Source organism: Schistocerca americana, chromosome X (assembly GCF_021461395.2).
Source record: "Schistocerca americana isolate TAMUIC-IGC-003095 chromosome X, iqSchAmer2.1, whole genome shotgun sequence".
NCBI classification, from domain to species: domain Eukaryota; kingdom Metazoa; phylum Arthropoda; class Insecta; order Orthoptera; family Acrididae; genus Schistocerca; species Schistocerca americana.
In genome coordinates, this window is record NC_060130.1 from 1,011,615,106 (window position 1) to 1,011,641,603 (window position 26,498).

Consider the following 26,498-nt stretch of genomic DNA (forward strand, 5'->3'; position numbering starts at 1 on the left):
ACCGTCATCGTAATCCAGAAATGGGACGATTTATCTGACATCCGAATGGACACCATCGTCTGTTTTCAGGCCAAGGATGGCAGCATTTCCAAAATGGCTAAGTTTGTAAACTGCACATACGTTACCACAGATAAAGTATGCCGCGAATGGCAAAAGGTGCGATCCACAACTGGCGCAGTGGCAAATTTGGCGCACCACAGGCCATATACGACAGGGACGAATGACGACTGCACAGACGTGTACGGACAGACAGACGTGCAGTTGTCGAGTGACTGACTGCGAGGTGAACCGAGGGGCTACCTACAGTGTCTCCTCAACGACCATTCGGCAAACACTTCTGCGTAAGGGCTTCCGCAGCAGGTGCCTGGTTCGGGCACCTGTGCCGACTGCTGTTCGGAGGCGACAGAGGCTGGAATTTGCACATTGGTACCACAACTGGATGTCCACAGAGTGGTGACAGGTGACATTTTCAGATGAATCACATTTTATGCTCCATCGGACAGCTGGCCACTGGCGTGTGCAGCGTGAAACGTTGTAAAGAATACGAGAAGGGAGTGCTACAGTCTGGGGAATGTTTTTATGTTACTGTGGCATTCCCCGGGTGATCTCGTCATCCTGGAAGGCACAGTGGATCGATACAATTACGAATCTACCCTCGGAGACCGTGTCCGCACCTACGTGCAGTCTGTTTTTCCTCGGCACAGTGGCATCTACCGGCAGAACAGAGCAATGTGTGTCACACAGCTTGCAGTGTACGTGCACGGTTCGAAGAGCCCCACGATAAGTTTATCGTACTATACTGGCCACCAAATGTACCGGATTTAAGCCCGATCGAGAATTTTTGGGACCGCCAAGTGCAGCTGGCCACGGTACAGAAAATTGGTAGAGAGGAGTATAAATTGATATTAATACACACAGTTGCCAACAGAACGCTGCAGTTAAATAATTCACTTGTGATAGGATATTGTATTAAAAAAAATAGATTAAACGGCAAATGATTCGTCTAGACACATTACTAAATTAAAGGCCACCACTTTTTTTCTGTCTTTACTTGAGGTTAATCTCAGGAACTACTTTAGGGATTTTGATACAGTTTTCACTAACAGACAGATTGATTCACAAAGAAGGTTTATGTAATAATTTATTAGTGCTATGCCAAACAAACTGTCTGGCCACAGATATCAAAGCCGGGAAAGGCAGCTAATGGAGTATTAATTTTACAGTTATTGAAACCACGATAAAGTAACAAAAAGCTGGAACTTGGGAAGATATTTGTGCTACCTGTGTGAAGCTGGTGCAGGCAGCTAGTGAAGTACTAATTTTAAGTTATTAAGATCAAAATAAAGTAACAAAAAGATGGAACTGAAAAAGATATTTAAGTAAATATGCAACACTTGAATTAAGGCAATTACCAAACACTGCAGAGCTTTGTTTCCTTTAGGTTACATGGGTCACCCAGTAATGACACTACATGAGGCACCTATTATATATTCAGTAAGGTCATAAGCTGACACTGATTTTTTTACAGAGCTTTTTACCCTCAAAGTCTTTTTTACAGTGAGAGAATAAAACTGCTCATCAGCAAATGTCTTGCATAAAGATGGAAATACAAAAATTTTTACTATGACAGGACATATTGTTGGTCAATGTAAGAATAAGAATAACAAAAATACAGGTTATCACAAATGTAATTACAAATATTGTAATCATCAAGAAAACTGTTTTAATCACTTATCAGTTGAGATTGATTTTTTTTTATTTTTTTATTTTTCTTTTTTTGTGGTACTGACACACAATGTACAACATTTTACGACGTATCCTCACAATTAATAACCAGAATAATAAAGTAATAACATGTTAACTGAATCTTCTGTCAGTTCTTGGTAGGACAATTGTATAATAAATTAAAAGCACCATGTTGCTTATGTTCTATATGATTAATTTATTGCATTAACCGGTTTTTGGCTTGCAAAGCCATTATTAGACTTTAACTGACTATTTCCACCAAAGAAATTACAATGTCTGTAAACAGCACACAAACACACAGTAAATGGCATCTTTGACAGTGTACTGGTAATGCAACTTAAAAGAAAAATAGCTGAACAATAGGTAAATATAAAGTGAGCAAACAGGAAAAACCTTACCGCTCCACTCGATAATCATGTCTGTATAACATTAAATAAACAAACCGAATAAAATAATGGTCAGTTAAAGTCTGATGATGATCTTATAAGCCTAAAACCAGTTGACACAATAAATTAATCCTTTGGAACATTAGCAATATAGTGCTTCTCATTAATTATAAAGAACCATTTTACAGGACTTGCCGCACGGTGTTTGGATGAGTGACAAAATCAGAAAAATAACAGTAATGTGTCTTCCTGTTCACTAAAAATTATGGCCGTTTTGTTGCAGAAATGCTCATGAAACTGGATCATTACAACGGTGCTTGTGATTGTGATCCTATATATAGTATATAGCTTGCACAACACGTGAAGGAAACTTCATTCATTTGGTATATCACTGCTTCACAGTGTTCATTTTCCACTTTCAGCAAGTGTATTAACATGCTAGAGCAGGCTATCTGAGGTGAATTCCAGTCATTTAAAGATTATTGTATTTACATATCTTTAAAACATAATGAACAATCCAATTATTGCTTCTCAGATAAAAATTGGAAACTCAACAGCCAATGGCCCTACTGAAATAATAATAACATTTAAACAAAATCTAGCACACAACAGGCCTTATACAAATACAGGATAGAAACATAAATATGAAGCAGCTGGAAAAATACAATCACACTGTGATGTTACGGAAATAAAAACAGTCTTTCAAAAAACTAACTTACAATACACCTCACATAAATGTAGTGTTAAAATGTAATAATGAAGCTGTTCTACAGATAATGGCTTCATAGTCTTTTTCTAAATTTGCCTAATGCAAATAGTACAATTGTCAGTGCACAAACAATGTTTCTCATGTTTCAGTACCCAAACACTAATCACCTTGTATACCTGTGATCATTTTACTGGTGTGTCAGCACTTTAATGAGATTCAGTCTCTTTTTAACACAAACTACCTTTTCCAGATATGGCTAGAAAGATCAGCTTTGTCTTTTCAAGTCCACAAACCTAGCTGAAATAGAAGTGAACAACATTTATATAAAATGCAAACACAGCTAAATCAAAATCTACACACAGGTACTTCACAGTAACATATAATTGTCATTAGCTTCATCATTGTCATTATAGATTTATCACATTGCTTTCTTACTTTCAGAAGACTGAGCTCAAAATACGATAATCTAGAGAATCTTTGAGACAGACAAGCATTTTTCCACTTTCCTAACAGACCAATATTTAAATACATAGTTTTGTCTTTTGTTCTGAGCAATAACCTACTATGGCCTTGCACATCATTACGGAACATTTTTTTCCAGCTGGAGCACCTTGTGTCAATTTCCAAAAAATTAAAGTGATGTAATTTTTCAGACTGTGTAATTAGTAAATCACATCATGGTTTTGAGGTTTTAGTGTGATCAGAGATGAATGACTTATACATAACTTCCATGAAACATTGGTTACAGACTGTAACTAGAAGACAGTGTAGCAACTTCATGAAGGAAAATTATCTGTAGCTTGTTTATTTTTCTTATCTCCATTCCATTATGTCCTGTGATGAGTATTTTCATTTATAAGGAATATTCTGAACCCAGAAACAGGTAATCCGAATTATCTGCATTCACAGTTCATGGACATCATGTGGGCTGTTGTTCGTGCATCTCAGAACTCTAACCCTGCCATCCCTCTACACATACTCTCTAATGGCATTTGTGGTTTATAATGTGGACTCATTCCAATGAACAGCAGTACTCATTTAGTTAAAAGGAAACAGAAAAACAATTTGCATTCGGATAACAGCTCTTTAACCATGGTTCCTACAGTCTATTTATATATTTTTCTGTATTTGGCTTCTATTTTCATCTTGATTTTTTAAAAGTTTTACTTGATCCAAGCATAACAATGTGCTTTAGGCAAGTATGTGCTATGCAAAGTTGGGATGGAAAAGGCCTGCCACAGTTCGACAACCGTGTTAGAAAGCTGCTATAAAATCAAACAGAGCTTCACTGCAGATTTAAACATAGCCAAAGCCTCAAAGACAAACAAAAACTACATGAAGCAAAACTTAGCACAAGGAGGACCATGCATAAAGCATTCAACAAATTCAAAAGTAAAATTCTATCTACAGATTTGACAGAAAATCCTAACAAATTTTGGCCATATATTAAATCAGTAAACAGATTGAAGCCATCTGTCCAAACACTCTGTGATCATAATGGCATTGAAACAGAAGATGACACATAAGAGTCCAAAACACAAAATATCATGAAACTTTCTGGAGGATTAAAACTCTGTGCCAGACCGAGACTTGAACTCGGGACCTTTGCCTTTCGTAGGCAAGTGCTCTACCATCTGAGCTACCCAAGCACGACTCACACCCCGTCCTCGCAGCTTTACTTCTGCCAGTACCTCGTCTCCTACCTTCCGATCTTTACAGAAGCTCTCCTGCAAATCTTGCAGAACTAGCACTCCTGAAAGAAAGGATATTGCGGAGACATGGCTTAGCCACTGCCTGGGGGGTGGTTCCAGAATGAGATTTTCACTCTGCACTCTGCTGCAGAGTGAAAATCTCATTCTGGACTAAACGTCACTTTTTTCAAAATTGTTTTACTGAGGTAGATTGCACTATAGTTCCTTCTTTAAAGCATCACACGAATGAAAAAATGACAGATATTGAAATATGTGACCATGGGATAGGAAAGAAACTGAAATTTCTCAATAGAAGAAAGGCCACTGAACCTGATGTGAGACCAATTTGATTCTACATGGAGTATGCAATATAATTTGCCTCTCTTCTAGCAGCAGAGTACCGTAGGTCTCTGGAGGAGCGAAGTGTTCCTAATATTTGGAAAAAAAGCACAAGTCATTCCTATTTTCAAGAAGGACCATTGAACAGATGCACAAAACTATAGGCCTATATCTCTGTTGTTGGTCTGTTGTGGAATTTTGGAACATGTTTTATGCTCACATATTATGGCATTTCTCGAGATCAAAAATCTCCTGTATGTGTCAACATGGGTTTCGAAAACAATGATCATGTGAAACCCAGCACACCCTAGAATGAAATTTTTCACTCTGCAGCGGAGTGAAAAATTTCATTCTGCAAACATCCCCCAGGCTGTGGCTAAGCCATGTCTCTGCAATATCTTTTCTTCCAGGAGTGCTAGTTCTGCAAGGTTCACAGAAGAGCTTCTGTGAAGTTTGGAAGGTAGGAGACGAGGTACTGGCAGAAATGAAGCTGTGGAGACGGGTCATGTGACGTGCTTGGGTAGCTAAGTCGGTAGAGCACTTGCTCGCGAAAGGCAAAGGTCCCGAGTTCAAGTCTTGGTCCGGCACACAGTTTTAATCTGTCAGGAAGTTCCAGCACACTCTGTTCATCCATGAGACCTAGGAAACAGTGTATACAAATGCCCATGTAGTGTTCCTTGAATACCCGAAGGTATCTGATACAGTATCAAGCTGCCACCTAATGAACAAAATAAAGCATATGGAATATCAGACCAACTATGTGACCAGATTGAACAGGTTCTAGCAAACAGAACATAGCATGTCATTCTCAATGGAGAGAAGTCTTCTGACATAAAAGTAACTTCTGGTATGCCCCAAGGGAGTGTTATAGGACCATTACTTTTCACAATATGTATAAATGACCAAGTAGATAATGTTGAAAGCAGCATGAGGCTTTTTGCAGCTGATGCTGTTGTATACAGAGAAGTTTCAACACTAGAAAATTGTAGCAAAACGCAGGAAGACCTGCAGAGGACAGACACTTGGAGCACAGAGTGGCAATTGACCCTCAACGAATGTAACATATAGAGAATACATAGGCAGCAAGATCCTTTATTGTACGACTACACAATAGACTAGTTTCCTATGTTAAAAATATGGATCTGATTGTTGTTATTCTGATTGATTATAACATTTAAATAGCATTTGCAGTCAATATTCTCAAGAAATATCTGTTATTTTTAAATATCACAACCTGGTCACATGATTGAAAATGTTCTGTTATTGGCTGATGCTCTGGTGATGTCACAAGCTAGGAGTAATATGAGGCTATACGTGTGTAACAGGAGTGCTAGCCACAAGTTACACAGTTTTTACATAGATTTCCTGCAAACAGTTTAGCCATTTAATGATGGAAAATGCAATTACAACTTTTAAGTAACAATAGAAAGGAATTTTGTGAACGCTGATAGTGGAAGCCCTGCGAAAGTTGATGTGTTTATGCCCCACCCATTTAGAGCAGCGGTATGTGCAATGATGGACATTCTTTTCCCTGCTCCCTGCAACATCATTAAACTCACTCAAAACTAAGGAATTGTAGAACTTTTGCAAATGGGTCCATTTATTATAACTAGATTGTCGAGTCATGAGCTATGACCCAAAGCACAATGAAATTATTCTTGGCAAAACTTAGTGCCGATTTCTTCTGCAGAAGATGCTCAGCGGAGATACTGCTGCCAGCAGGCGTACCATTGTGCAATGGATAGCTCATCCGAGTACCATTGAGGTGGTTGCCTGTTTGGATCCTGGAAGGGTCATATATTTTTAAACAAAATATGAAAATAGCACCGGTAAGAACTGACTGTAGCAGTTGTTTCGATTGTGGGATGTATCTTACGAGGGCTATCCACAAAGTACATCATGTTTTGGAATTAAAAATAAATAAAGTATTGGAAATGTTTTTTATTATATACAGATGAAAGCCACACTTAAATACTACTTTTCTTCATAGTTGCCATTTAAATTAAGGCACTTATTGTAGCGATGGACGAGCTTGGAAATTCCTTCGTCGTGAAATTCGGCCGCCTGCGCCTTCAACCACGTGGTTACCTCTTCTTGAAGCTGTGCGTCATCATCAAAATGCTGCATAGCCAACCACTTCTTCATTGCTGGGCATAAGTGGAAGCCGCTCGGTGCCAGGTCGGGACTGTACGGCGGATGAGGAAACAACTCCCACTTAAAAGATTCAAGAACTTCACGAGTGGCATTTGCCTTGTGGGCCCAGGCGTTGTCGTGAATCAGCAAGATCTTTGAGCCCAACTTTCCCCTGCGCTTGTTTTGTATTGCTCTTCTGAGGTTGTGCAGAGTTTGGCAATAACTTTGAGAGTTTATTGTAGTGCCTCTTTCCAGGAAATCCACAAAAATCACACCATTTCTGTCCCAAAAGACAGTCGCCATCACCTTCCTTGCCGACATTGTCTGCATGCATTTCTTGGGTTTTTGGGGGGAATTTGTGTGCCCCCACTGCATTGACTGCAATTTTGTCTTGCAGTTCACATGCTTAACCCATGTTTCGTCACCAATAACGATGCAATCGAGTAATGAGTCGCCATCTTTCTCGTAAGCGTCCAAAAACGTTAATGCTGCAGCCATTCGCTGATTTTTGTGAATCTCTGTCAAGATTTTTGGTATCCATCTTGCACAAAACTTGTGGTAACCAAGCTTTTCAGTAATGATTTCGTGCAACAAACTTCGTGAAATTTGTGGAAAACTCATAGAGAGTTCTGTTTTTGTGAAATTACGGTTTTCACAGACTGCGGCATCAACTTTTTCGACAAGTTCGGCAGTCACTATGCTGGGTCTTCCACTTCGCTCTTCGTCGTGACCATTAGTTCGGCCATTTTTAGATTTTATGACCCATTGACGCACTCCACCTTCAGTGATTATGTTGTCCCCATACACTTCACAAAGCTGCCGATAGATTTCTATCGGTGTACAGTATTTTGCAGTCAGAAACCTTATTACAGCACGCACTTCACACTTCGCGGCATTTTCAATTAACGCTGACATTTCAAACTGTCACAGTAACTCAACGGAGTACAGCACGAACCTCTCACAAGCACGGCAGGATGCCGAATGAGTGGCGGAATGCCATGACACCAAGATGGCCGCGCTAGCCCCGCCCCTAACGGACACAAACGAAAACATTATGTACTTTGTGGATAGCCCTCGTATATAGCCTCACATTAGTCTTAGCCTGAAAAATAGACAACATAGGATAAATGCATTTACTCTGCGAACAAGCAATTCCTTTTTGAAAAGCATTGCTAGTAGTGAAGATATCACCATACATCCACATTAAAATGAGGTGCAGGATGATGAGGTTACACAGAGAGACATAAAGCGTGTACAACATGCTGGTGACACAAACATAAGGGTTATGATGTTTTTGAGAGTAAACTGACATTAGCATTTGAAGCAGACTTACTTCATCTTTATGTTGGATCATGAAACTGCAAAAATGTAAACAATACAAACCCTAGCTGGACAGAACAACAACAAAAGCATTGTTTCTAATAAAGTAAAAAGTGTGTGGTCACGTTAACTAGAAAATATCTTTTTGAACGTGACGTGTGAACAGCAATTGCGAATGTAAGCATGTGTGAGCAGCAACGAAAACAGAATAATATTCTGTTTCTGATCAGTGTGGTGAAGTTTTTTAATTGTGATTTGGTTTTCATATGAGAGGGCTGTAGAATCATTTAACAAATAAGTTAAAATGTTCTTTCGGATTAGATTCGAACCGGTGATCTACGGATGTCATCTTTTATAATTCGACTGTCTACCGCTCTAACAACTGAGCTACTGAATAATTGAGGCAAAGTTCGGTAAAATGACAATTTTCACAAGGAGTTTAATTTCGTCAAATGGTGCTGTCCTTTGTTGTAACAGTGGGAGAGCATATCTCAGAGGTAAGTTAATGTTAACTTCACAGTGCAACACATTTTTAATTAAGTTAGTGAACTTGTGCATCTCGGTAGCAATTTGTGGCACAGTGCAACCACATTTTACACATCATCTTATTCTTTGGAACATTCAAAAACAACTTTTCAGTGTTTTTAAAGATGCAATTGTGCAGTATGGTACTGCACACCACTTGTAACCCATTTTCTGAAACGTAAATTCTAAAACAAGGAACCACTGTTAATTAGCACTATGAGAATACGAGCAGTAAGATAGCCAATGATGCCACAGGCATCACGACTTGAATGGAGCGTTACAGTTGGCCTTCAAATTACTTGCATTTCATTTCCGTTTTTATACAAGAATACTGAAATTCAAGAGGAAATAAGCATGTTAGGGGCATAAAATGACATAATTAATCATTTACAGGACTTTCCAAAAAACAGTCAAATACCCTATTGCAGAACAATCATTGGAAGCAGTTACTTCCATAAAATATGTAAGAGTACTTATACAGAGTGATTTGAAGTGGAAGGACCACATAACATTAATCGTGACTAAGACAGATGCCAGATTGCGATTCACAGGAAGAATTCTCAGGAGACACAGACTGTCGACAAAGGCAGTAGCTTACGAGGCACTCGTTTGACCGATTCTTAAATATTGCTTGTCAGTCTGTGATCTGTACCACATTGGGTTGATAGATGAAATAGAGAAGCACCGAGGAAAAGCAGCACATTTCATTACAGGTTCATTTAGTAAGTGTAAAAGCATCACGGAGATGCTCAACTAACTCCAGTGGGAGATGCTGCAAGAGAGGCATTCTGCATCACTGTATGGTCTACAGTTAAAGGTTCCACGAGCAGGCATTCCTAGAGATTCAACCAATATATTTCTTCCTCCTACATATATTTTGTGAAAATCTTATGAAGACAAAATTAAATAGCTCACATACAAGTTTTCTGAGTAGACGCAGAAGAAGGCCACTATAACCGTGGCTAAAACATTGAATTCCCCAATACAGTTTTGTACATTATGATGCGGTCCTATACTCAGAAAAATTTTACGTCAACTAATTCTGGCTGTGGCAGCTGACACATTTATACAATTATAGAGTAGATTCCAGCCCACAGCAATCGTTCTTCCCACAAACCGTTCACGATTGGAACACGAAAAGGGAGAAGTGGCAATGGTACACAAAGTACCCTCTGTCACATGCAGTAGGGTGGCTTGCGGAGTATATACGTGTATATACAGGTAAAATGTGATATTTCTGTAAGCTTGTTGTACCTGTCATTATAGTTAATTTTTAAAAACAGACGACGACAAAAGTGCATGCAGTCAGAGGTGCAGGACACTACTAGTACTGTATCCAAACATTACAGGTTTTTTCCTTATTTTATTTTATTTTTTTACAGTTACTGCTTCATATCTAAGAATTCATCTATTGAGCAGAAGGAGTTGTCATTCAGAAATTCTTTTTATTTGCTTTTAAATGTTAGTTGGCTATCTGTCAGATTTTTAATACTATATGACAAATGACCAAAGATTTTTGTGGCAGCATTATTCACCCCTTTCTGGGCCAAAGTGAGATTTAATCCAGAATAGTGAAGATCATCCTTTCTTCTAGTGTTGTAGCTATGCACTTCGCTGTTATTTTTGAGTTTTGATGGGTTATTAATGACAAATTTCATAAGTGAATATATGTATTGTGAAGGTACTGTGAATATCCCGAGTTCCTTAGATTAGATTAGATTTACTTTCATTCCAATTGATCTGGAGTGAGGAGATCCTCCAGGATGTAGAACATGTCAAAAAAACAATACATGACAAATATTTACAACTCAAACAAATAAGCTAATGTACCATTCCACAGGTCCCAAGTGGCATGGTCATCATTTTTTAATGAATGCTATATGAAAGAATCATTTTACAAATACTAAAGCATTGAATTTAAAATAAAAATGTTTTTTATTTATTTATAAGGCAATAAAAATCAGTCGGTTCTACTGAGAAATTCATCAATGGCGTAGAAGGAGTTGGCCACCAATAAATCCTTTAGGCTTCTCTTAAACTGAATTTCATTGATTGTTAAGCTTTTTATGGCTGCTGGCAAGTTATTGAAAATGTGTGTTCCTGAATAATGCACACCTTTCTGTACAAGACAAAAGTAACTTTAAATCCTTGTGAAGATTATTCTTATTTCTAGTATTGATTCCATGAATTGAGCTGTTGGTTTGAAAAAGTGATATATATTTTTAATGACAAATTTCATTAAGGAATAAATATATTGGGAAGCAGAAGTTAGTATCCCTAATTCCCTAAATAGGCTTCTGCAAGATGTTCTTGAGTTCACACCACATATAACTCTTATGGCACATTTTTGTGCCCGGTAAACTTTAGCTTGGCTTGATGAATTGCCCCAAAAAATAATCCCATATGACATTATGGAATGAAAGTAAGCATAGTATGCCAGCTTTTTCATTTTTATATCCCCTATGTCTGACAAAATTCGCACTGCAAATAGAGATTTGTTAAGACGCTTCAGCGGTTCTGTGGTGTGCTCCTCCCAGTTGAATTTATTATCAAGCTGTAATCCCAAGAATTTAGCACTGTCCACTTCTTCTATCTGCTTGTCATCGTATGTTAGGCATATACTTGTGGGACACCCCTTACAAGTTCTGAACTTCATGTAGTGTGTTTTTTCAAAGTTTAGTGACAAAGAATTGGCTAGGAACCAGTGATTAATGTCCACAAATATTTTATTAGCTGACCTTTCTAAGACTACACTTGATTTGCTATTTATTGCAATGTTTGTATCATTGGCAAATAAAACGAACTTGGTTTCTGGTAATGCTACTGACGGAAGGTCATTGATATACACAAGAAAAAGTAAGGGCCCTAAAATGGAACCTTGTGAGACCCCACATGTAATTAGTTCTCAGTTGGATGATACCAAGGAGAAGGTACCTGGATTCGGTTAACAATGATTTTGAAGTAATAGGCTTAACATCAGAAGAGGCACCAATGTTAGCACTGAATAGGGGATCATGGAGGAATTTTATAAGGGGGACTATGCTCCAGACTGAACGCTGAAAGGCATAATCAGCCTAAAATGATGATGATGATGATGATGAATTAAGCACATTTTCACTGTAAGTGTAGATAGCCTTCTCAATATCAGAACCCTTTATAAATCCGAACTGTGACTTTGACAGTATGTTATTTGAGATAAGGTGGTTATAAAGCCGATTGTACATTACTATTACTAAAATTTTTGAGAATTCTGGCAAAAGTGAAATTGGACAGAAATTTGATGCTATTTCTTTATCTCCCTTCTTAAACAGTGGCTTAACTTCAGCATATTTCAACCATTTAGGAAATATTCCACTGATAAATGACTGGTTACACAGATAGCTTAATATGTTACTTAACTCAGAATCACATTCTTTAATTAACTTCGTTGATATTTCATCATACCCACTAGACGTTTTTGATTTTAAAGATTTTATGATGGATATTATTTCTGTTGGGGTAGTGAGGGTCAAATTCATATTACGGAAGTTACTTGAAATGTCCAGTCTGAGGTATTCCATAGCAGCATCTACAGAACCTGACAACCCCATCTTGTCAGTAACAGTTATAAAAGGTTTGTTAAATAGTTCTGCAACACTATACACGTCTGTCACCAATGTATCATTTACTCTTAATGCTATTTGTCCCTCTTCATGTCTGGTTCTAGCAGTCTCCTCCTTCACTATATCCCATATAGTCTTTTATTTTGTAGTCTGATATGCTATCTTTTCCTTGTAATATATTTGCTTTGATGTCCGTATTACAGTCTTTAATATTTTGCAGTATTTCTTGTAATGTGCTATAGCATCAACATTGGAACTGTTTCGGATTGACAGATACAGTTTTCTTTTTGTTTTACAAGCTACCCCTATTCCTTGAGTAATCCATGGCTTCTTTGTAGACTTTGCTCTAACCTTGGTAAGTTTTGGAGGAAAACAGTGTTCGAATAAGGTAAGCACTTCGAATAAGGTAAGTCCTGTGAATGTCTCTGAGGAGTGTCCTAAAATGATCAATTTTTGGCTTATTGAGCTCAGATTTAACAGATTTTATGTCCTGATCAGTATTAAAATTTAACAGAAGGAACCGCATGTCATGGTCTGAGAGGCCATTGACTATTGGTTTTGTAATATAATTTTGTTCATTGGACTTTTTTATAAAGATATTATCAATGGCTGTTTGTGAGCAATTGGCTACCCTAGTGGGGAACTTTACAGTGGGAATTAAGTTGAATGATATAGTGTTACTAACTCAAATAAGTTCTTATTGGGAGAGTCTTTAAGGACATCTACACTGAAATCACCAGCAACCACTATTTCTTTGTTTTTGGTTGTTAAATGGGCCAGTACAGCTTCAAGGTGGTGTACGAACAGATTACAGTTACCTGCAGGTGCTCGATATACACTTAATATTATGAAAGATTTTTTGTGAAAATCTAATTCTGTTGCACATGCTTCCATATGCTGTTCTAGGCAAAATTTATGAATGCCTATGTTCTTAGATTTATGACAGTTCCTGATGAATGTGGCAACTCCTTCTTTCTCCATTTCTGATCTACAAAAGTGAGATGCTAACCTAAACCCCGTAACACTTAAAAGTTCTATACCAATGGTCACATGGTGTTCAGAGAGGCAGATTATGTCAGCTGGATTTGAAGACTCTAATTCATCTATGCAGATAGTTCATTCATTAATTTTATTTCTCAGTCCTCGAATATTTTGATGCAATAAAGATAGCTGACATTTCACAGTGACTGAGTTAAAATTGGGTAGAGTTAAAATATCTGCTGACTGTTGTAAATTCTTAACCAATAGCTGTTTATGCTGATGTAATAAGCTAGAATTATGTTTTTTGGTTTCTTTCTCAAACTGAAGGTTTGTCTCAGTCCTAACCTGTCTTAAAATTTGGTTTCTTTCTGTCCTCGCTACCCTAAAAAAAGGGTCTTTTCTGAACCCTATAACCACTGGTATTTTATCACTCATGACAGTGCCTCCCCCCTTTAACTTTCCTGCTATTTTCCCAGCCAGTGTACTCTTCCCGTTCCTGTTGAGGTGAAGCCTATGCCTAGTATAATCCCACCTATTGAGAGTATCAACAGGAACCACACCAATGTGTGACCCTGCACCTGACATAAACAGCCATTCCAACTCCAAATTAACTCTCTTGCCAGAAGAGTTCAAATGAGGTCGATCATGGCGCCCAAGAACAGATACAAACTCAACACTAGTATGCTTTGATGCTGATGCATCTTTGCCAGGTCACACTCTATACTGTACCCAGGATCTCTGTCAATACAATTACCTGCCCCACCCACTATAACCACGATATCTTACTTAGTGAAATCTTTGCAAAGTGATCCTAAATCCTCCGTCACCTGCTAAAGACCAGCAATAGGTTTAAAAAAATTGGTGACCTGGTATTCTGACCCTAGTTTATCCTGCAAAAGTTGGCCAACACCTCTTCCATGGGAACTACCTAACAACAACACTTTATTTCTCTCTACTGATTTCCCTACATTCTTACTTTTCAATTTGCTGCTGAAAGTTTGTTGAGCCCTGTCTACACCCGCAACTGCTTGAGGCTCACCAGCTTCTAACTGAAGCAATAGGTCAAGTCTATTTTCCACATCCACCACGAAGCTGTCAGACAAAGTTCTAGGCCTTTTCCTCCTGTTGCCTGTTGCCACTCCCCACCTCTCTTTACCCTTCTCCCTCCTTAACCTGTCAAGATCTCCCTTGGCCTTGTCTAACTCAGCCTGAAGGGCGACAATTTTCCCTTCCTGTTCTAGTATCTTCCTATCTCTACTACAAATCCTACAAAACCACTGATGAGTCTGATTTACTTCCCCTATTCCCATGCCACTACAGTCGCCCACATGGAAAAAACTACAGCACCCATCACACCAAAGCCCCGACGTAACAATTCTACAGCAAGTCAAGCACTTTTCACTCATGATAAATGTAATAGAGTATTAAGAATAACTCAGTTAAATTACAGATAAACACGAAAATATGGTTCAACACATTTGGCCTATATGCAACTGTGTGTAAACAAAAACAACAGTGCAAAGTTTCTGAAATAACAACTTAAAATTTACACTACTTTCCGGAAATGCTAGTTAAATAATGAAGAGGTACGCTACAGTTAAATTGCTGGAGAGAGCAAAGAACAGCTAAACGAAATTCTATAGATTTACTGCGGCAAAACGTAAACAGAAAATACGACTGTGCGATCTTTTCGCGTTTTCTGCTATATTACGTAAAGAAAAATGAAACCTTTAATGGTACACTTAAAAGGCACATTAATACACCTGTTCACCAAGTAATCAGTAGTAAACTATATGTTTTATAATCTAAAATGACTTAACTTTACGAGAACACCAAAACTTGCGCTAGTCGCCTGGCTGCAGGGCTGCCAACATCCTAAATGTCTGTAAGGCGATCTTGGGTGGGCTCCAGCTAGTATTCTGATTACACGCTTTTGTGCAAATAATATTTTCTCTCTTAATGACCAATTGCCCCAAAATATGATGCCATATGAAAGCAGTGAATGAAAATAGGCATGGTAGGCTAATTTACTGAAATGTTTATCACCAAAATTTGCAATAACCCTAATAGCATAAGTAGCTGAACCTAATCGTTTCAGCAGATCATCGATATATTTCTTCCAATTCACTTTCTCATCAATGTACACACCCAGAAATTTTGAGTATTCTGCCTTAGCAACAGACTTCTGTTCATAGTCCATATTTATCAATGGTGTTATGCCATTTACTGTACAGAATTGTATAAACTGTGTTTTCTCAAAATTTAGTGAGAGTCCATTTGCAGAGAACCACTTAATAATTTTCTGAAAGACATTATTTGCAATTTCCTCAGCTGATTCTTGCTTGTTGGGTGTGATTACTATACTTGTATCATCAGCAAAAAGAACTAGCTTTGCATCTTCATGAATATAGAGTGGCAAATCGTTAATATATGTTAAGAACAATAAGGGACCCAAGACTGAAGCCTGTGGGACACCATTTTTGATACCTTCCCAGTTAGAGGACTCTTGATGTTTGCAGACTATCTGTATTGTTAATTTCAACATTCTGCATTCTTCCAGTTAAGTATGAATTAAACCATTTGTGCACTGTCTCACTCATACCACAATACTTAAGCTTATCTAATAGAATTTCATGATTCATGATTCACACAATCAGAAGCCTCTGAGAGATCACAAAATATCCCAATGGGTGATTTTCGGTTATTCAATGCATTTAATATTTGATTAGTGAAAGCATATATAGCATTTTCTGTTGAAAAGCCTTTCTGAAAAACAAACTGACATTTTGTTAGTGCTTCATTTTTACAAATATGTGATGGTGCTCTTGAATACATTACTTTTTCAAGAATTTTGGATAAAGCTGTCAGAAGTGAGATTGGGCAGTAGTTGATAGCATCAGATCTATCCCCTTTTTTGTGCAATGGTTTAACAATAGCCTATTTCAGTCCATCTGGAAAAATGCCCTGTTTCAGTGAGCTACTACATATGTGGCTGAGATTCCTACGTATTTGGTGGGAACAAGCTTCTAGTACTCTGTTGGAAATGCCCTCAATTCCATGTGAGCTTACTTTTGAGTGAATTTATTATTTTCCTAATTTCAGTAGGAGAGGTGGGTTGAATTTCAATTTTAACAAACTGCATAGCTACTGCCTCTGCCTTGCATTTTCTAATGAATAGCTGGAGCCTATTTTCTCAACACTTATAAATGATTAGTAAAAATGTTTTTTACTTCTGACTTCTTGTTAACAAACTTTGCATTGTGTCTGATAAAAATACATCATCAAGTGCTCTCAGTTGCCCTGTTTCCCTTTTAACAATATTCTAAATTGTTTTAATTTTATTATCAGATGTGCTAATCTCAGACGTAATGCATATACTTCTGGACTTTTTAATAACTTTTCTTAATACAGTGCAGTAGTTTTTATAATGTTTCACTGTTTTGAGATCATTACTCCTCCAAGCCATAAGATACATTTCCTTTTTCTGTTTACAAGATATTTTTATCCCTTTAGTATGCCAAGGCTTTTTACATGGTTTCTTACAATATATTTCACTGTTTTCTTGGGGAAACTGTTTTCAAATATACTCACAAAGGTATCATGAAATAGGTTAAATTTTAAATTAGCATCATGTTACCTGTACACCTCATCCCAGTCTAATTGTTGCAAGTTTTACATAAAATTTTGAATTGTTAAATCATTAGTTGAACGCACTAGTTTGGAGGACTGTTTTGCATTACTGTATGGAGCTATATCATATACTGTAACTAGCTGTGCATCATGATCAGACAGACCATTCTTAACAGGAAAAGTTTTTATTTGAATAAATATATTACTGTGCTGCTTTGCTGTACCAACCGAGTAGGAAAATCAATAACTGTTGTCAAACTGAAAGAATCAGGTCAAGCTTTCTATCGGACTCTTTCAGAAAATATATATTGAAATCCCAACAAACAATAATTTGCTTTCCTCTGTCTGACAGATAGCACAACAAAGAATCCAAGTTTTTAAAAAAAATAGTTGAAAATTTCCCAATGGGGACCTATACACGGCTACAATTCTAAGTGCCATTATTTAGTTTAAGCTCACCTGCCCATGCTTTTATATGTTGCTCTACGCAAAAATTTTTAGTTTCCAAATTTTTCACACTATTTTAACATACATGGCAACTCCTCCTCTCCTCATAGTGTCTCTACTTACACGTGCTGAAAGCTTATATCCACCTACATTTACCATTTCCATACCTGTGACTATATGATGTTGAGACAGGCATAGAACGTCTATTCCACCATCAGTTTCTAAATCTTCTGAGTGAACAAGAAGCTCATCTACTTTGTTTTTTAACCCACCGATATTCTGATGCAATATATTAACATTATTTTTCAATGTCCTTTTTGTGAATCTTGTGACATACTAACATTATTTTCCACTGTACCGTTATGAGAATCTTGTGATATTTTCACATCTCTAGTACCTGCCTCTCTGAACTTCTCATTAGGCCTAATTTCAATCAATGTAGGATGATTGGACACTGATCTTAGCCTAAAAAAGTACTCCCATGAGTTTCAGTGCCCCCTATTAAAGATTTTGCTATAATCCCAACCAGTTTACCCTTTCCTTTCCTATTGAGATACAGGCCATGTCTTGTGAAGTCCCACCTACCAATACCATCAACTGGAACCAAACCTATGCCTGACAAAGTAGCTGCCCGAAGCAGCAGATCTAGCTCCATATCGACCCTCCTGACAAAGCTGTTCAATTGGGGCTGATCATACCACATGAAAGCAGGAACCCAGCCAACATTTGCTATTTTTACCAGGTCACACTCAATATTGTAGCCCTGATCCCTATCAATACTGTTTCCCACTCCACCCACTACCACAGCAGGACCCTGTTTTGTACAACCCTTGCACAATGATCCTACATCCTCTATCAGTTGGCTAAGACATGCATTGGGCTTGAAAATACTTGTGACCTGGTACCTGTCACCTAATTTTTCCTGCAAGATCTGGCCCACACCTCTTCCATGGCTACTACCTAACAACAGAACATTCCTCCTACTTTCTACTTTTTTTGCAACAGTTAGTTTCCCAGTGAAAGTCTGTTGAGCGCTGACTACACTTACATCAATGCTGACTACACACTCCTACTCATCTGCATTAACTTACATTTTTCCAAATTTATAGCAAGGCGCCATTCATCACACCAACTAGAAATTTTGTCTGAGTCATCTTGTATCTTCCTACAGTCACTCAACTTTCACACCTTTCTGTACACCTCAGCATCATCAGCAAACAGCTGCAGATTGCTGCGCACCCTGCCCGCTAAATTATTCATGTATGCAGAGAACAATAATGGTCCTACCATACTTCCCTGGGGCAGGCCTGATGATACCGTTGTCTCTGATGAACACTTGCAGTGGAAGACAACACACTGGGTTCTATCACTTAACAAGTCTTCAAGCCACTCATGTATCAGCGAACGTATTCCATATGTTTATACCTTCGTTAACAGCCTGCAATTGGGCACCCATATCAAATGCTTTCCAGAAATCTAGATATATGGAATCTGCTTGTTGCCCTACATCCATAGTTCACAGAATATCAAGTGAAACCGGACAAGCTGCTCATTCTGGCAACAGACACTTCCCAACATGCTCACAAAAATGCTAACGGGTCTGAACAGTCGTCAATCGTGTATACCTCCAAAACCCTGACAGCCATCTAGTACAATAATTGTCAATTAGAAAAGAAGGCTTTAGCCATAGTGAATGGCATCTACATGTTCCATGTTTTCCTCTGTGGCACCAAATTCCATTGCATCACCAACCATAAGTTACTTGTGGCACTATTTGACACCCATTTGTGACTCTCTGACAGGAATGCGCAACACCTTCAGTACTGGGCTTCGTTTTTGAGTGCATATCAATATAAGAGTCATTAGAGATCCACAGTACACGATAATGTGGATGCATTGTCACACCTGCCTACGGGACTTGACCTGGCCTTCAACAGAATCAAAGTTGTCTGTTTTCAGAGTGATGCTCACTTGCAGATGTGGCCGACAGACTTCCGGTGATGGCCCATCGCATAGCTCAGGCCATCTGGCAAGATCCTGTGGTCGATTCTGTGTGCAATGGTTGGACCAAGTGCCAGCCTGCCAAGGAGTCTGGTCCACTCCGCACCTCGTTCCTTCTCCATCATCAGCTGGCAGTAGTCGCTGGTGTTCTCCTTCTAAGTGCCAACTTGGAGGAATCAACCGTCCTCATCCCTATCATCCTGCGGGCTCGTATCCTTGCTCTCTTACACTGTGATCATTGGGATGTGACTTGCATGAAGGTCCTTGCATAGTGTTTTGTCTGTTGTCCTCAGGTCGATTCAGCCCACGAGAGGCTTATCCACGAGTGCTGCTACTATGCCGAACAGCAGGTGGCATCGCCATGAAATTTTGGTTCTTATCCCATGCCAAGTCAGCCTCGAGACTGCATTCACGTCAGTTTTGCAGGCTCCTTCTGTCAGTCTATGGGCTAGGAAGTAACTGATGCACTGTCCAGTAACCCGTATGTCCTACACACGCACTCCACCTCCTCACAAGCAACTGCGTGGGGTCTCACCCAGGTTTTCGTAACTGAAGGGTTGCCCAGAATGATCATCTCCGACAATGGTGTGCACTTCACATCAGTACCTGTTAACGATTTCTGTACCTGCAATGGTGTTGCACACTTCACGTCTGCACCATTTCACCCACTATCGAATGTGAAGGCAGAGCATATGGCACGCACCTTTAAGATGCAGCTCCAAAAGTGCTTGGTAGACTTGTCAGAAGACTCAGCATTGCCTCTGTTTCTCAACACCTATATGACCACACCACTCTATCACTGAAGCCCAGCAGAGATCTTCCATGGCTGATCTTTGTCATATGCCCTAGGGAGTCCTGTCTGGGCACATACCTTCAGTTGGCAGCCTGGATGGGTGCCAGTGACAGTGTAGATGATGTGCAGTCAGCAGAGGTTCACCACAGACATCGGGTGTATCTCTCCAGCCATCAAAACTGTCTGCATGCTCAGTTGGGCTACTACGTGCCACATCTGCAGTCGAGCAGACGCTGGTGGGGAGTCTGCCTGCAAGCACCACTCCAATCCAGGGGCCAGGTGCCACAAGACTGACTCCACCTCTGCTAATGTGAAGTGTCATGACAGCAACACATCACAGGATGCTGACGATCCAATGAAGGTGAACAGCATCGACACACAGCTGCTGCTGCATCTCAGTTGCCACAGAGTCTTCTGGGGTGATGCCGTGGCCTCCTCAGCCACCACCATCCGTCTCCAGTGGCAGTCCTGCCATTGTGGCCCATGTCTTCTTCCACCAGTGCCTGTTGTACTGGCTCCCTGAAGGGGGGAGAAGTATGGCACACATCTGCATATGCTGCCACCAACACAACTACAGCATTCATATTTGGCACCATTGGTGAGACACCAAAACAAGAGTGCCTGCTTCACTTGCTGCTAGCACCACTGCCAGCTGAGTGAGGATAGCTGTGCGTCTGCAGCACGCCCCTTTCTCTTGTGCATCATTCGCACTTCGTGAAGTTTCAATTTGCTGTTTAGGACTGTTTCACGATTTTATGATGAACTGTGCTCATTACTGGGTTGGCCTGGAGTGTTCACCTACTGTTTTCTGTCCACACTTGTGCAGAGCTCTGGTGTTCTGTGACAATTGTTGCAATTACTGTGCACTGAGTTATTTGTAAGAAAACTGTAGATACTACAACTTGGATCTGAAATGAGCCTGTACATGGAATACAAATATCGATATGTAGCTTATAAACAGTAATGACTGCAACATCAATAACAAAACAGTGGCAGTAATGAACTTTACAAAAAGTGGAGTGTTGAAAATTATTTTTCCTTTATCAGCCCAAATTAAAATACAAATTGTCAGAGAAGATTATAAGTACAGATGGTGCAGTGATGGATTAGAGATTATATAAAATAAGGAAGCAATTAACAGGAATTTCCAACTGTGTGCGCAACATAGGAGCCTCACACAAAAGGTATTATTTATTACTATAAAACAATTATTCCTTGGAGTACAACAAAGTGTCAAACACGTACTTGTTTAACTCATTTTTAAACAAAGATGAATTACTTTTTCTGGCTTTGGTATTATTTGGCAGCGAAATGTGTAGTTTAGCATCAGCGTACTTTGTTCCCTTTTGTGCAAATACCAAATACTTCAGCTCACAAAGGATATAGTCCTCTCTTCTGGTGTTATGGGCATATCTGCACTCTGTTCCCTATTAAGCAGTGTTATTTGTGACAAAATACATCAGGGAGATGTTATAATAATTGTATCAAGATGTATGAACAGATTATGACACGAGGTCTGCACATATTTGGGTGGAGGGGGTGGGTGAAGATGGGGTGGAGTTGGCGGGGGTGGGGAGGGGAGGCTACCCCACGCATGACTCAAACTGCTGTGCTGCAAAGATTTGATTTTTTTTTTTTTTTAATGCTGGAATGTTGCATCAGAATATTATGCCAGTACATATTATCAAACGAATAGCTAAAATATGTTGAATTTGAGATACTGGAGTCACTGAAATGGAAGATCACTCTCAGAACAAATGTTGATGATAATAATTATTTTAGTATCATGAAAAAATTATGTTCCCACTTAAGACTGCTATCAACAAATTGTGAGTACACAGCTTTGGTAATTGGTTATTATGCACAACTGCACAATATCTACTTCTTTTGCATTCTATAGGTTTGTGTGGAAGTGAACAATACTAGTCAATTGATCAAAAGGGAATTGTCCGGGAGCCAGGCCACATTTTCCTCAAGCATATCACTGATATCAGCCTCTAATTTAATAACTGATGTTTTATCCAGTAAAATGTGTTTGTTATAAGCTAACATAGTGAAATAACAGTTTTTACTGATGTACGAAGGCTGATCATGCCCATAACCTGCTCAAAAAAAGTTTTATCCAATCCTCATGTCTTTTTTTTTTTTTTTTTTTGAAAAAAAAAAAAAAAAAAAAAAAAACACCACTTTTGCAAAACCCTGTCGAGCACAAGAAATCACATGCAGACACCTGTGTAATGGAAATAAAAGTAAACCTTCATTCTCACTGTAGCTGAGTACAGTGGGTTGTCCCCCAAATTGCAAATGGGACAATGTGGCTTGTATATGCAGTCCAGTCTCTCAAAATACCTCACAAGGTCATTTCAAGCTTAGACTGTGTGTGCACTGTTATTTCATGGCAGGATGGGTAGTCAGCATGGGAAGTTTCCCACCAAACTGGCACACATAGCAACATCATTTGAACATATAACCACTATTGTAGGACACAAAACATTGAAGATCTGCCTCCTAGTGGTCACCTATGGTCAGCAACAGCTCTTGACCACTACCTACAAATTATGGATTGTATGTAAAGAACTGCACGCTGCCTTTTTGGAGGCAACTAAGAAGCATGTGTCAATCCAGACATTATGCAATAGTCTCCAATTGATCAATATGGCCTCTAGGCATTCATTATGAACAACAGTACAAACTCTCCAGCACCAAGATGCACAAAGAAGGTGCAGTACTGGGACAGGATTCTCCAATCTATTGGCCAGCCCTGTAGTCAACAGTTCAGCAATGGGTCTGTCCTTAAATTAAATAATTCAAGAGGTCAACCCCCATCCCATGAACACCTTCCTACATGGGGCAGAATTCAGCAAAATGCATTGGCCTTTGGAATCTGCTGATGTGAACCTGACTGAGCATGCTTAGAACATAAGAATGCAGTTTCATGGTGATAACATTCAACAAAATGTTCTCGGGCTTCTAGCCACTTCAAGAGGTTAAATTGCCACAAGCTTCTGACCGAGCACTCCTCGGGCATTGTCAAGTGGACTGACTGCTGGTATACCCTTATATGTGCTAGCTGCCAGCTGTAATGTCACTGATGCTCACAGCATCACCATACGTGAACCTAAGATGACTCAACATTCAATGCACCCACTTCAGCCTTGTGATTGCTGGGTCTAATGCCACACTGAGCTCAAGACTGCCGTCTCTGTTAAGGGTGTTGTCAATCATTTTTATTTCCACGGCTCCTTTAATTACATAGCCGCAGAAGCTGTTAGTGCAAACCGTGACAGAGGTTTTGTCAAATTTGATACGGTGACCATTTTCTCGAGCACGCTCAGCATATTTTTCACGGTAGTGTAGGTGATAAAACCTCTCGTGCTCCTTCCTGTGTTGTTCTATACTGTGCAATGTTTGTCCCGCACAAGTTTCACCGTGCTCGCAAGGTATCTTTCGGACCTCAGGTGTTCAGGAACATGCCATTTCTTTAACTGGTCTCAGTAACTGCCACATTTTTAACAGAGGCCTGAAAATCGATTTGATTTTGTGTCTTTTCAGCAGGTGACTTACATTGCCCGACACAGAGCCACAGAATGGCAAAAAAAGTTTCTTTTCCTGCTCCTTGACATTGGTCTTACTGCAGTCTTGCTTGGGACAACTTCATTTATCTGGTGATCATTGTAGCCTCTGTTCCTGAAGACCTTGTGTAGGTGGCTCAGCTCGTGGGGCAGCTTAACGACATCTGGTATCATTCTTGCATGATGTACCGATGTTTGTAACACAGTGCATTTCTGTGCCGGGTGATGACAGCTGACGATGTGCAACTACGTATCGATGTGTGTAGATTTTCTGTGAATGCTATGGTGAAGGCAACCATTTCATTTGTGGTGCACAAGGACATTCAGCATCCATTTCATTTGTGGTTCGTGAGGACATTGAGCGAGGGCAATGCATTTTCTTTTTCAACTTCCATAGTGAACTGGATGTTACTGTTAATACTGCTGAGACATTCCAACAACTCATCGAATTTTTTTCCATCCGTGGGGCCAACTGATGAATATGTCGCCAACTTATTGGCAGAAACGTCTATGCTTTAATGGGGCAGTGGCATATAAAATCTTTTAGAACTGATGTACAAAAGGGGCATTAGGACTCGATTGGTCACACATAGCAGTTTATGGCCTTAGAATGTGCTTAAGGTACATCAGGAGTTCAAATATTGAGGCTCTCAGTCATCACTTCAACTCACCTGTTTTTTAGCTTGCTGCGCAGTTCAGAAATCTCACCGCCAGTATAGCGTCTCTTCATACCACGAGACAATGCACGGCAAGATGATAGGTTCAGAGAATTTAGTAAAGGACATTTCAAGACAACAGCTTTCACAGCATGAAGACTTGCTGATGATCCACACAGGTTGAGAATCCTTAAGAAATGAAAAAAAAGTATGAGTACATAAAATACCTCAGAACAAATAAAGATTAAAAAATATCAATATCTATGAAAACCATACTTTTTGGTGTAGTCTTACATACAAATTTATGCAACTCACAATAACAGTGCAGTTATTACATACATATGCTGACTGAAATTTCGTAAATAGATCTCGCCGCGACGAAAAACGTCTTTCCTGTAATGACTTCCATCCCAACTCGCGTATCATATCTGCCACACTCTCTCCCCTATTACGTGATAATACAAAACGAGCTGCCCTTTTTTGCAAAACGAGCTGCCCTTTTTTGCACCCATCCGATGTCCTCCGTCAATCCCACCTGGTAAGGATCCCACACCGCGCAGCAATATTCTAACAGAGGACGAACAAGTGTAGTATAAGCTGTCTCTTTAGTGGACTTGTTGCATCTTCTAAGTGTCCTGCCAATGAAACGCAAACTTTGGCTCGCCTTCCTCACAATATTATCTATGTGGTCTTTCCAACTGAAGTTGTTCGTAATTTTAACACCCAGGTACTTAGTTGAATTGACAGCCTTGAGAATTGTACTATTTATCAAGTAATCGAATTCCAACGGATTTCTTTTGGAACTCATGTGGATCACCTCACACTTTTCGTTATTTAGCGTCAACTGCCACCTGCCACACCATACAGAAATCTTTTCTAAATCGCTTTGCAACTGATACTGGTCTTCGGATGACCTTACTAGACGGTAAATTACAGCATCATCTGCGAACAACCTAAGAGAACTGCTCAGATTGTCACCCAGGTCATTAATATAGATCAGGAACAGCAGAGGTCCCAGGACACTTCCCTGGGGAACACCTGATATCACTTCAGTTTTACTCTATGATTAGCCGTCTATTACTACGAACTGCGACCTTCCTGACAGGAAATCACTAATCCAGTCACACAACTGAGATGATACCCCATAGGCCCGCAGCTTGATTAGAAGTCGCTTGTGAGGAACGGTGTCAAAATCCTTCCGGAAATCCAGAAACACGGAATCAACTTGAGATCCCCTGTCGATAGCGGCCATTACTTCGTGCGAATAAAGAGCTAGCTGCGTTGCACAAGAACGATGTTTTCTGAAACCATGCTGATTACATGTCAATAGATCGTTTCCTTCGAGGTGATTCATAATGTTTGAATACAGTATATGCTCCAAAACCCTACTGCAAACTGACGTTAATGATATAGGTCTGTAGTTAGATGGATTACTCCTACTACCCTTCTTAAACACTGGTGCGACCTGCATAATTTTCCAATCTGTAGGTACAGATCTATCGGTGAGTGAGCGGTTGTATATGATTGCTAAGTAGGGAGCTATTGTATCAGCGTAATCTGAAAGGAACCTAATCGGTATACAATCTGGACCTGAAGACTTGCCAGTATCAAGCGATTTGAGTTGCTTCGCAACCCCTAAGGTATCTACTTCTAAGAAACTCATGCTAGCAGCTGTTCATGTTTCAAATTCTGGAATATTCCATTCATCTTCCCTGGTGAAGGAATTTCGGAAAACTGCGTTCAATAACTCCGCTTTAGTGGCACAGTTGTCTGTAACAGTACCATCGGCACTGCGCAGCGAAGGTATTGACTGCGTCTTGCCGCTTGTGTACTTTACATACGACCAGAATTTCTTCGGATTTTCTACCAAATTTTGAGACAATGTTTCGTTGTGGAACCTATTAAAGGCATTTCACATTGAAGTCCGTGCCAAATTTCGCGCGTATGTAAATTTTAGCCAATATTCG

At 39.4% G+C, this 26,498-nt stretch overlaps 1 protein-coding gene across 1 annotated transcript in view; it reads right to left on the reverse strand.

The window, feature by feature from the left end:
* Window positions 1-1,173: 1,173 nt before the first annotated feature.
* The window catches only part of LOC124555223 (F-box/LRR-repeat protein 6), a 198,306-nt gene continuing 172,981 nt past the window's right edge, over window positions 1,174-26,498 (reverse strand). The window contains exons 8-9 of the mRNA XM_047129076.1: window positions 24,547-24,720; window positions 1,174-3,138 (exon numbers count right to left, since the gene is read on the reverse strand). Coding sequence (XP_046985032.1) covers window positions 3,135-3,138; window positions 24,547-24,720 — 178 coding nt within the window. The 3' untranslated portion in view covers window positions 1,174-3,134. The remainder of the gene's footprint in view (window positions 3,139-24,546; window positions 24,721-26,498) is intronic.